General features: G+C 33.9%; 1 protein-coding gene and 1 long non-coding RNA gene across 2 annotated transcripts in view; one reads left to right on the top strand and one right to left on the bottom strand.

Annotated features, from left to right (window-relative positions):
* The window catches only part of Rhogap102a (Rho GTPase activating protein at 102A), a 29982-nt gene that overhangs the window by 13427 nt on the left and 2800 nt on the right, over positions 1-13755 (top strand). Inside the window, exons 4-10 of the mRNA XM_072894989.1 lie at positions 3395-3582; positions 8657-8872; positions 9482-9632; positions 10424-10614; positions 11315-11544; positions 12313-12421; positions 13011-13338. Coding sequence (XP_072751090.1) covers positions 3395-3582; positions 8657-8872; positions 9482-9632; positions 10424-10614; positions 11315-11544; positions 12313-12421; positions 13011-13338 — 1413 coding nt within the window. The remainder of the gene's footprint in view (positions 1-3394; positions 3583-8656; positions 8873-9481; positions 9633-10423; positions 10615-11314; positions 11545-12312; positions 12422-13010; positions 13339-13755) is intronic.
* Positions 1289-8733, bottom strand: LOC140667265 (uncharacterized). The gene is made up of 3 exons (XR_012046972.1): positions 8618-8733; positions 3361-3568; positions 1289-1506 (listed from the first exon to the last, which is right to left on the bottom strand). It is a non-coding gene; the product is annotated as an uncharacterized lncRNA (long non-coding RNA).

The raw sequence follows: 13755 nt of genomic DNA, 5'->3' as shown, positions 1-13755 counted from the left end.
TATGTAAGAATGAAATTGATATAGGTACGCTTGTCCCTGCGTAAACATATAGAGAAAGCAATATTATTTTTGTATCACAAAAAACTAATATAATTAACATGAAAAAAGAAATTTAAATAGAAGAAAAATAACGATAATTAAAAAATACTCCATTTATAGCATAAAATGAAATAAAGTGCATATCTAATTTCATTTTAAAGTACTGATTTAAAATTAGATTTTTAATATTTTCAGTTATACATATAAAGAGAAAGATCCATTAACATATATATTGCGTGTTAAAAATTGAAGCTTTAAGATCTTGACAGATTGACAAATAAATTATTCGACGTTATTGTCAAATCAAGCCTTCTTAAACGTAGAACAACACGTGATTCTGATAATGTAAATTTCATTTTCAAAGTACGTTGGCGATCAAAATATACGGGCATAAACAAAGTTGCATCCACGTATAAATATACCTATCAGGAAATGTCAATAACTTAAACGTGTGCGTGCAACAAGATACACCGGGGATATTTATACACGCAATGTCCGAATGCTCGCACTTCGCGCGTCTAAATACGTACCCGACATCGTACCGGACCGACATCGTACGGGGGTGGCAAAGTGTTTGACGATCGATGCCGATCGTTTCTCGACGCTTCCAAGAAGAAGCTCGTTCTCTTCGTACATTGTAGTGAGTAAAGTGGCTCGCGTTCCACGCTCCATTCGACAAGGTACGCTTCGAAGAGAAGGAGAAAGAAAGAGATGGTCGGGATGGCCCAGATCGTGGTCTATAATCGGATCGGTATAGGGACACGGTTTGTTGCTTTTCGGTTTTCAACTGGCTCTTGGAGAAGTGGTCGAAACTTTAGCGCCTTCCCTCTATCGTCATAGGCTACGTCTCTTTGTAGTATTTTCCTTTCCCAACTTGCGATAAATTGCGTCGTCGAGAAAAAAGACATTTGTTAATTTTTCGCGCGCATAACTTGAATGAGAGAAGTGAAAAGTGGCTTCAGCGAAGCCGTTACTCGAGAAAAAAAATTTACTAAAATGCAAAAATAAACTGTGGCGGATACATACATGGAACTGATATTATTAAAAAAAAAAAAACAAAAAAAAAAAAAAAAGCTCGAATCCGCATCGTACAAGATTCAATTGGAATTTCGAGATATCACGTGGAACGATTACAGGCAGCTGTCAAAATGATTCAAAGCTTGGAAAGATACAATCGTTATTGGGAAACACTTCACGTAACGTATCGATGGTGATGAGCATACTTTATTGAAAAAAAAAGTAGTTTCAGCGGCAAAAAGTTTTTTACGTGAGCGTGAATTGAAAGGATCGTGCGTGTAATTTTCTCTCTGACTTTTGATGTTATAATCGAAGACGATGCCGACGTAGCGGCAAATGTGCTTTGAATTACCTGGCTTTCATATCCACGAGGTGGACGTGGGCAGACTAAAAGAAGCTCACGTCTGTCTTAGGGATTGCAACTTTGTGGAATACGTTTTTGGCCGCGATCTGAAAGGATGCGCAATACCCGGTGGATGAGACGTTGATGTTAATTAGTGTCATGTTAAACACGTCATTTCTACACAAGATCTGCCTTCTCATATATCGAGAATCGAATCGCTAAAATATCTCAAACAGCGTAGAAATTAACGCTATTAATACAAAAAGTCTGGATAAAATTATCCTATTAATGATATATTAATATTATATTATCGCATTTTTTTGTTGTTTGCAATTGCGTTAAAAACTTTCAAATTATTTCAAATTATTAAGAAAATATAATTAATACGTAATTTCCAGCGAAACAGAATCCTTTTGCGGTTGAAATGTTGAAATTTAAATTTATTTTAATAATTATATTATATATATATTGTATTTTAAACACTGTCTTAGAGTTTCGGACTTTTAAGATAATGAAAAGTTACTCTTGCAAAATGTAACGATATAATGAAAAGTTACTCTTGCTTAATCTTGTTTGAAGATGCTCTTTGCTATAATTAATCAGTATTTTCATTTCATTAAACAATTCGCGTTACAGAAACGCATTGATCGATACATTATGTTGTGATATGGCAAATCGTCATCAAATCATTTGATAGATATTATTTTCATTAATGAGCTTAATTAGTGGACGAAATGACGCTATCGTAACCGGTGCTTGAGCTTATTTATGCACGAATGCATACACACGCAAGTTCATTTTGTCCACAAAGCACAGCTGACGGCTCGTAGATCAGATCGACGTTTATTTCGCGACGTCCGTTTGCTAGCCAAACGATCAACGAGATTATGAATTACTCGGAAAAGAAAGATTTACTGACGAAGTTGTACGTACAGAACACATATAACTAATAACACGTCAATTTTGTAACATTTAGTAACTATACATCTCTATTATTTATACATTCATCAAATATATATATATATATATATATATATATATATATATAAATATGTATATACAGGGTGAGGAAAAAGTATGGAAACCCTGAAAAATCTCGGAAAATATAAGTTTTACAGAAAAATGTTCAAGAGCTTTCCAAAACACTATAGTTAATTTTTTTTTTTTTGATTAAGTACTTTTCGAGTTATGAGGTTTGAAAGTTCCAATATTTTGACACCAACGACGAAATATCTCGTAAAATATTAATTTTTCGATTTTTTTCTTAAAGAAACAACCATGTATTTTCTTTATGATTATTATTATGTGCTAAAAAGTATTAGAATAAGATAATCGAAAGATTAATATTTTACGAAATATTTCGTCGTTGATGTCAAGATACTGGAACTTTCAAGTAAACTAGAAGAATGTACAATAAAAAATAGGGTGTCCCATTTAAGAAATTGATGTGGTGACCTTCACGTGACCTTCAAACGACTATCCAAGGTCAAACCAATGGTATCTTATAGCCCTTTCGAAACCATACAACTTTTGTTGGAAACATTTTTCCGTAAAACTTATATTTTCCGAGATTTTTCAGGGTTTCCATACTTTTTCCTCACCCTGTATATATATTAATTATCTTTATGACGTAGTTATAATAACGATACAAATTTTATTTATAAATATAATTAAAATCTCTAATTATAACCAGTGTTGTAGTATTTAAAAATATGATCTGGAAGAAAAAAAAAAAATCTTTTCAATTATATTCAAACTCTGATAAAAGTGCATATTAAATTTATAATATATCAAATGAAAGTAAATCGTCACATATTTATAACGCTTTAAGACAATGTGTGTTATATATATATATATAATAGTCTTAACTCAATAGCTTAATAAAAAAATACACGTTCTTTAATGGAACACAGGTCGCATGTAATTATTGGAATGTTGAAAAAAGTTATGTATGTACGAACCTCTGAAATTTGCGTCTTCTTACTTTGCTCGCAGACGTAGCTGGTGGTCTGGTGTTCGGTGTACCGCTGTCGCAGTGCATAGAGAATGATAGGCTCGCTAGAATCGCCGCTGGAGAGGTCACCGATGTTGGTTGTCTCGGCAGAAGCAGCAGACACGGCAGCCGGACCAGTTTCTCCAGCCTTATAGAAACACCGACGACTGTCGCCGCTAAAACAGAAGAGGTAAGAAATTATCAGAGATGCGAATAACATTCAATACAAAAATTACTGCATTAATATCTAGAGTTGGATTAATATTTCACATATATTTTTGCACAATTTTTACATTTCTCAAACTTATTATCCTACAGATTTATACACACGTTATGTCTTGAACTTTCAAAATTAAATCTATTTCCTTTTTTCGTTTAGAAAAAATTTATAATTTCGAGGGAAAGACATATCTTTTTCAACAATTTTATATTAAAACCGTGATTAAAAGGATAGAGATATTGGAAAAGATACGCGATGCATACCGAATTTCGTCTTTCGCTGAGGAAGACGTTGACCTGTACTACAAAAGTTTCTTTCGAGCGCTAAAGCTTGGCAGCTGATTGACCGACCATTAAAGATACGACCGTGGACGACGAGCAAATATAGAAACTTTAAACGGTATCGTATTCTATAACGACCAAGTACGAAATTTATGTAATTCTTCTAATTCGTAACATAAACAAGGCAAGATATAAAGCGACTCTATGTCTTTGTATCATGATATCTCTTTAGGGAAATTCCAAAGATAATGGAAAATTTGCAATCATACATACACGTAGTAACGTTTAAGTAGCGTGAGAATAAAAATCAACTTGAACAACGCCCAAAACTCTGTCGAGCATGTCGAAACATCGTGCACGTCTCTCTCTCTCTCTCTCTCTCTCTCATCGACGTCACATCAGTTAACGACATCATCCCGTATTGCGTCATCGTTGCTGTCGGGGCAGGCGGTTTATCGATGACCACTTGCGACGTGGCTTTGCCAGACGTCGAGCTTGCAAGTGGTTATTTTTCGACGGATACGTCTGACCGATGGCCACGAGTACGCCATTTATCTCTATCTCCCGTCTAAGACGTGGTCAGGGTCGCGATAAAGCGGGGGAGAGAAAGGGGTTTGATGCGAGAAATTAATGTCACAAGGCAGCATGCTTATACATGTGGAAGCTAAAATTTTCTCCCTTTAAGCTTTCGTAATAATTAGAGACTAAGTAGGTACATTAGTTACACATGTAGTTCTTTTGAACTCAGATTAGAAAAAGCAGTAAGAAAGATCGATTTTTTTTTTATATTTTAACGGATATAATTTCTATGGTAAACTTTTATTTGTAAACTTGAGTCAGGATCAATCAATCTTTAGAATTTTTGAAATTTACGACAATAAATGATTAGAGAATGTAATCTCTTAATACTTTTAATAATAGAGTGAAAATTGTCCGAGAGAAAAGAGTATTTTCATTTCTCCATTATCCCAACATTATATGGCTTTATAGAATTCTTTAACTTTAATATCTTCAGCAAAGTCGTGGACGGATTCTTAAATTTCTGCTCGCAGAAAAAGTTTATATACCCTCTTTCTCTCTAAGTGCAGCGAACATTATACCTTTGCCATTTCTTTTTATTCTTATTATAAAGACGTTTAGGAAAAAAATAGCATTCGCGGTGTTTCCATTAAAAAAAAATTGTTTTCTTCTTTTGAACGTGACAGATTTTCGATTTCTCAATCGGAAGTGAATATTTTAGTTTCAGAAGCATCGCCACCTGAGTAGAAAACAATTTTTTTTTTACTCAAGAACGAACGTTCATAGTTATTTTAAGAACGCCAGTGTGCGATCGATGTGTTTCTCGATCTACAAAATGTGATATTATTATTCGTGATATCTTACGACGTCTGGCTTCGGCATAAAATTATAACCCGACCGTAACCTACGATAACTTGCACTATTACATAATAAAATAATAATACGGTCTCACTCCACACGATATATCTCTGGCTAAGTTATTTTCGATGTTCTTCTCTCTTGACGATATTTATAATCCTCTTTATTAAATTGTAGGCTTTTATATATATATATATGTATATCGATATAAATCGCGTAGCAAAAAATTTCCATCTCTTTTGTGGAAACCGAAACGTAAATGCCGATATGCATATCGTTTCCCAATATTAGCGTTATCTTACTATAAAGGAGAATATTGCGCGATATTTTCAATTAAAATCCTTTATCATACAATTGGAATTGTCACGCCACCTTGTTAAATGCAGTAACAATTCAAAATAGTTCTTGGAATTGATCCTATTATTATTGAACTCCTTTACAGGAAGTACTGCGGATATACACGAGCAAACATCTAGGGCAGCTGTTAAGCTAATGTGCATTTCCGTTTTCGTTGTATAATGACTTCATCAGTCTCAAGAATTTGTAGTCTCTTGGAAATTTCCTAATTAATTTTCGTAATATACAGTAACGTTCACCTTGCTACATTCACGGTATGGTAGAAATAATACTCCAACAATAACGGTAACTCAAATTTATAACGCTTCCATAATTGAGTCTTAATTAAATCAATCAGTCAAATAGAAATCATTTTTCTTTAGCGAAAACGTCAAAGTATTAATAATTTTCGAGTTATAAGAAATAATAAAGAAGGATTTTTTGCAAACAATGTCTTGCAAAATTACAAAATGAACAAAATTACATATATTCTGTAGTTAATTTCAGGTGTGTGTAAAGTTTGCTTAATACAAGCTTGAAGTTTGCAATTAGTTACAAAAATTGGCAATTTTCAAAAAATAATGACTTTCCTGCGACATTTTCGTTAAAGAAAAATAAATTTCTCTCCAAATTTTTCGAAAGAATTTATTATTAAAAGGACATTGGAAGATTTAAGACATCCTATATATATATATAAATTACGAAGAAATTGCAAAATTCAATTTCGTAATCTCACAGATCGCTTTTTTCTCCATTAAGCATAAATTATTTTTATTGTTTGTATCTCGCCTAAGCATTTTCTCCAAGAACAAAGATTATCCACAGATAATCCACGTTACAGCCATAAATTTCGCCGTTAATCAAAAAAACAAAAAAAAAACAAATCGATATTGTGAACTTGACCTTTATAGGATAATTTGCGAGAAATCTATGTAAGTCATATATAGGATATGAACTTTGACATTTTCCAGATCTTGTAACATATAAACTTTTTGCGAATCAACCGATAGAGCACCATGTTCCTTTTTTCCCTTATTTTTATTTTGAGATAAATCGAATCGGGGAGATGAGTAAATTGGGTCGGGAGAAAAGAAAGATTGTGGCAGCAAGACAAATTTTGCACCCACGATACGATCGTTTTCGTTCTACCTCACGAATTTGAATCGAGACACTCGAGAGAGCTGTAACGCATTGACGCACTTTCCCAATCGGTTTCCCAATTCTACGACAGCCAACATTGATGAATATCATTTTTCCAAACGATCGAAAGAAATTGATTCATCCCATTTACATTTCCTGAGTGTTTGTATTTTCAGAATATATATTTTTTCTTAAATATGGATACTACAGATACAATAATACGAGAAAATGTTTACAGCAAATTTTATATATTGTAAAAATAGTTTATGAGAAGAATCTTACATACGACTGAAAATCAAGAAATTTTCCTTGAATGTACACGTATAAGTTTGAAGAAAATATTTTAAGACATGATAAAACTTTGCTTCTTCAATTTATTTTCAGCGAAATTTATATAACTGGACCGTGTTTGTTTAATTCAAGGCTTAATCCTGACTCAATGTTAAGAATAACGACTATTAAATTATTTGTCAATGAAAGAGCATAGGGACATATTAATGGAACATCTTGCATATAATGTGTAAGAGAAGTAGATTTTTCTATTGATACGAATTTATCAATGTATTAGATAAATTAAAAAAAAAAGTTAATGTAACGTTAATTAAAATGGTAAAAAAGCAAAAATGAAGAAAGAAAAGTAATGAAATTTTATTGAAGACACGAGGAAAGAGCAATATGGGAAAAATAGAAATAATATGTTAGGTCGAATCGATCGAGATAATTAATCATAGTAATAAAACCGCCGACGTAACCAGAAATTGATGTGTCGCTTGCACTTGAAATTTTTACCGGAGACTAAATCAGCTGTTCGCGAGACCCGAAATATCTATGCTTCATCGGCAGAAATAGCATCGATATATTTTATAATATCTCCAACCGCCCTCGCACGCGTGTTTTGCGGTGTTTTACTTCCGGCTACTCGATATTAAATGATTAACATGCTGGAATGAGAAAATAAGATTATACTTTATATTTTAAATAACGCGAGCAATTTTTACAGCCAGTTTTCATTATGCAAGAAATTTCATCGTGCAATTTATGATATGATGTTAAATAATAGCATATTAATTGCCTAGTCATTCTTGTAAAATTTGATAAAGCTGACTTTTATCAAATTTGTGACGATAAATGTCATTCTTATCGAAAGTAAATTAGCAAAAAAATTTCGTGTCCTTTTCTTCACAGTTCAAAGAAACAGAGTAAACTTGACGAAAATCGTTCTCAAAAATCATGTTTGAAATCAGAAATATATCGTCCAATTGGTCTATCTCTACTTATTGATCCAATTGGTCTATCTCTACTTATCGTTTCTTTTGGCAGCTTTGCGAGACCACGCCTAACCTGATTGATCGATCGATATAACACAACGTGAGGAGGACGACATAGAATTCTCGTGTCGACGTCACGTGCGTCTCTCGCGTTCGAGGTGACATCATGGATTCGAAGACGCGAATAGAACGGGAATGGGACCGCTAATTTTAACCGCGGATTAATTAAGAACTCTCAATTTCGCGAGTGGACTTTATTTTAGCGTTCTCGACACACTAAGAAAGCGATTTCGCTGTTTAAATACTCCATTATGGGATATGTGCACATTTCACGCCAGCGAGTTCATTTTTTTTACAAGCTATTAGCAAAATTAATCGTCTAAAGAATGATACGGTACACGATATTTATCTGTGATGAAACATTTGATTTTACACATAGATTATACATATATCGATGTGTTAAATTTTACACGCAATCTGGTTTATAAAAATGAATAGAAACCATACAACATTTTATTTAAAAAAAAAGTCAGCATTATATATTTCGAAATATCACAAATTGTCATCTCGTCTACTGCTTCTATGTTTCTATATTTCACTTACCTTCTGTTACGCAAATGATATTTTCTTTTCTCGACCTAGGGAGGCTCCTGCGAGTCTTTGTCGTCGAAAGGCGGTGCTCTCACAGGAAGCGATTCCGGAGTACTCGAGTTGAGTGACAGTGGCGGAGGAAGCCCCGCTGGTGAATGGGACGCGGTACCAAGCGTCGTAAGGCAATGCATTAGGCATCTCGAAGCCACTGGTCTTCACACGCTAGGCGTGTTTCGTGTGTCACCTTCGAAAAAGAGGGTGAGACAGGTACGACGTTTTCTTTCAATAAGAGGAGAACTTTGACATTAGTCTGACATGAAAGTTTTTGAGACACCATGACACAAATCTTCTTGATGTAAAAAATATTGCGAGACGATTGAAGTTTACTCTTATACAATTGTCCTCATTTTCTTTCAATTAGTCTGTAAACAAATTTTTGTTATATTTTTTTCTCAAAAAAAAAAAAAAAAAAAAAAGTACATGTAAAAATTGAAACAAATATGATACGCTTTTGTTAACGAAAAATTAATTTAGTAATTCAGTCACTGTTTTTCGGATTAATATGAGCTTGGAAATTGCAACTCTTTTCCAGATATATTCTCTTTATTCTTATTCGGATATATTCTACACATTAATTTGTGCGCGTTACTAAATTCTGTCTTAGTCTCCATAATTCTCCATTATTGCGGATTACAATAGTCGATGAAAATTAAACCTTTATCAAACGGAAAACCGATTACTTTGAGAATATAAATTAGTCACTTACCTTTATTTAAGCAACTTAAATGATATAATTACTTATAGGATTTCCTCTCTCCCTTTGAAACAGGTACATTATTTATCCATCTTAAACGTGACGTTTATAATTAATTTCAGTTAAGAGAAGACTTTGATTGCGGTCGAGAGACCAAGATAGGCACCGATCAATGTCCCCACGATGTAGCCACTCTCCTGAAGGAATATTTTCGCGATCTGCCAGATCCTTTGCTTTGCAGAGATCTATATCAAGCCTTCGTACATACGCAAAGTAAGTAAAATTTCTAATCTGACTTAAACTGTTCGCAAATCAAGGTGTCTATTCAAATCTTGTAAAAAAAACTCCTTAATTTCTAGGTAATTTTGTTAAAAATTCCAAGTAAAGAAAATATTTTCAAAATTTTAATACAACTTTTTTTAAAATAAATTTTTTATCACATATATTTTCTAATGTTTTTCACTCAGACAAAGGAAAAACACAGAGCCTCTCAAGTTTCAAGTGCTAGATTTATAAATGTATTAAAACAAACTGAATAACTCTTCTAAAATAAGCACTTTTCTCTTGTAATAATATTTTCATTTCTTTAGCATTAAAAAATGTGCACTTCATATTCAATATTATATTAAGACGAATATATAAACAGAAATAAATAAATATATACATATTTATATTTATGCGATACAATATTCAATGTCTTAACATAATATTGAATATGAAGTACATATTCTTTGTAATTTTTAATGATAAAGAAATGCATGAATTGCACGAAATATGCTATGCGATAATCGCGCGAAAAAATAATCCCGCGAATAATAAAGTAATAAATTACCTCATATATTTCTCCAGGGAGTAGACACCCTGGCAAAAATTATCTTCCATTTTCTATCCCAATCCGTGGACAGCTTGATTTGCATTGTCGATTTTCGAAAATTTATTCGCGCAGTCAAGTCGATTGCTTTTCGTTGATTTTTTTCTCTTTCGGCACTTGGAATTGGCAAATCTTTCCACTTTCACGTGCTCGACGAAAGTGCAATAAAACGAGTCATTCAAATGTCTTTCAGAGATCAGGAACAGACGGCTGCAGCAGGAAGCTCTGCAGCATCTTATTCAACTTCTACCCACACCCAATCGCGAGACACTTTGGGCACTTTTGAACTTCTTGAATGTCGTCGCGGCCAACAGTGAGGACCAAAAGAGCGAGACTGGGGATTGGATTCCGGGGAATAAAATGGATACGACGAATCTTGCAACTGTCAGTACCGCGCACGTCGACACTTTTCGGCTGTGATTTCTTTTCGATATTCCTGTTCCTTTCTGCGAGTTGCGCACTGCATCTCGTTGACTTTTCCTTTAACCGAGATACGCAAAAAGAATTCTTTAGCAGCTGAAATCGATCAGATGAAATACTTGCGGTGAAGTTCTTGTGTTTCTTTCAAATTTTCTTTTCTTTAATCTGTTAAGAGGAGAGGAACCAAGTTAATTTCGATCTTTGTTAATGTCTATATATATATATATATATATGTGTATGTGTGTGCTTAATGGATATTTTTATTTATTTGTATATATATATATATATATATTTGAAAATTCTCGTTTTTACAAATATAAAATAATGTATATTTCTCAAAAATCGATTTACACCGCTCGTAATTATAAGCGTGCTCGTGTCGTTACGTTCTTTTTAATTACATATGCAGACAACATCGAGAAATTGTTTACTTGACGGTTTGAAAATTAACTTTGATTTTGTGTCTCGCACAAAATCTGTTACGTCAATCGTATTGTTATATCGCGGGAATTGAAGCAAGAGATTCATTAATTCGACAGTCGACACGCGCTTTTGTCAATCACCGCGACGAAAAAAGCCTCGTTAATTAAACCAGAAATCGATACATCGATACATTGTGGACGATGCGCAAAATAAAAAAAATATGATTGTACGCGCGTTCCAGGTATTCGCCCCGAATATCCTGCACTGCGTGAAGCCCAGTCAGATGAGGTCGGAGGTCTCGGCAGAGAGGGCCGAAGAAAGGATAGACGTGATAAATGTCATGCGGGCACTCCTAGAACACACATCGACCTTGTTCACCGTACCAACGGCACTGCTGGACGAAGTGTACCAACACATGATGGACACCCATCCAGCAGAGTTGGATATCGCTCTGTCTCGTCGCGTCGAGGAGTAAGTATCGCGCTTTGTTGTCGTCTTCGCGAATAATCGATCGTCTATTAATAACCGCGGAAAAGATGCAGGGGCATTTCAATCGTTTTATACCGCGATTCGCGATGATTCTGAATATCTCTATCGTTGCCAAAAAACGAAAATTTCCTTTTTTATTAGCTTTTAGAATGGAATTTTCAGCGTTTCGTATAATTTAATAGTATCTGTGAAATATAAATATTTATCGCTTGTGTATAATTATTTATCATTATCATATTTGTCTTGTAATTACTCAATCTGATAGAGTCAATGGCATTTAAACATTCTGTAGCTTTAGGAGGAAATAAAGAAATCCAGTTCAACAGAAAGTTATAGAAACAACACATATTAGCTATATGAGTTACATTAAAGATTACAAGATAAGTATGTATGTACGTTTGTTCTGAATTGTCATGATTATATTGGTTCTACAGACTTAAAGTTGTAAACTTGGTAAACTTGATAAAAATTGACGATGTTACATATTGATCTCTGAGCTATTTTATATTCCATAAAATATTTTATCGAATATTTTATATTCTTGAAAAAAGTGTTTTTTTTTTTTTTTTATTCTTTTTTTTGGAGTTATGAATTTTGTCCTTGACCTAACGGGCGTCGAGTCTCTCGTTCATGAGCGCGATCGATGCCACGAGGTAAGGATGTTCTTCGCATATTTACGCCCTTGAGAATCGTAGCGTAACAATATCGAGACGCAAATGTCGACGTAAAATTCCGCACGTGCTTTTGCAGACAAGGCGGAGATGATGCGGATCCCTGTAGCGAGGCGGAGACGTTCTCTGTGGAGGAGACGCTGACTATGTCAACAAACACCGCGGCAACGACGACGTCGACGAGAAAGGTGCTACGATCATACATTTTATATCCGTTTATCCGATTGTTAAATTTAACGTTTGAAACTTGAGATGAGAGACAGACAAAGGAATTGACTTAAAAAAAAAGCGGGGTAGCTTTTATGAACGTCACTAAAGCCTCTCTCTCGACGAACATTGTGTTTAAATGCGTAATTTAAACGTTTGGAACAAGAATGAATTAGACTCGTAATTACAAGATTAATTCTTAATGTTAAACTCTCCTAAATTTTAGATTTAAACTACTCTTTTTTAAATGCTTCAATTATGTGTTCAGATATACAATCTATGATTTTAAAGTTACATTTTTCTCGAAATTGCACAATTTTGAGTTTTAGCAGAATGCATGCGAATGCAACGTTTTTCAGAAATTAAAAAAAAAAAAAAGTTTAAATACTAAAATTCCTTTAAACTCCAAGAAAATCCAAGAGAGAGAAAATCTAAAATTACACAAGATTACTTACGTGAAAAATATAATTTTATATCTCAATATCTCATCGTTATTTAAACGTTGTCTCATCTCCAAAGTTACATTACGTAATGTTGTTAATCGGAAATAGAACAATTTTCTCGCTTCAGATGTGGACGAGAGAGCAATGTCTACATCAGACTGCCGGCGTCGGCGGTGACATAGGACCAAGGCCGCGACGGCCCAAGAGACCAGGAAGCCGGAGAAAGGAGGAGGGCAGAAGCAACAGTGTTGATAGCGGATCAAGCGAAGATCCGTCTGATCCTCGCCGAAGATCTTCGCCAGTAGTGATTACCGCTAGTCTCACCATACCCATGTCCGACGCGTTCACCCTGAACCTCGACGATCCGGACATTCCTTACATCGAGGAGGCACCGAAGCAACCGAGTGCTCCCCCGAGGCGGCAGAGGCAGAGATCTATCTCTGGTTGTAGCGAAGGTTCGCGTTTTATATATAATTTGATGTCGTTGCAGGAATAAAACAAGCATGATGTATACAAATTATACATAATTAATATATAATTTTAAAGTGAAATTATTTCCAGATAATAAATTATCTATATATATATATATATATATATATACTGTATATAATATATTAATTCGCGTTAAACATTAATTTCAAATAAATTGTAAAATATACATATAGCTATAGATATGTGACAACACATCTTAATAATATAGTAGCAATTAAGAAGAAGAAATAAATCAGCTGTCTAAAGCTTTCAAAAGATCTTCTCTAAATAAACTATCAAGGACATGTAAATATTAGAAGTTTAATCCAACCTTGTAAATTTCAAATAAACTATGTATATATAAACATGCTATATACTTGTAACAATTTATCATGGAATTA

This window comes from Anoplolepis gracilipes, chromosome 6 (genome assembly GCF_047496725.1).
Source record: "Anoplolepis gracilipes chromosome 6, ASM4749672v1, whole genome shotgun sequence".
In the NCBI taxonomy this organism is placed as follows: domain Eukaryota; kingdom Metazoa; phylum Arthropoda; class Insecta; order Hymenoptera; family Formicidae; genus Anoplolepis; species Anoplolepis gracilipes.
This window is presented reverse-complemented; position numbering and strand designations above follow the sequence as displayed.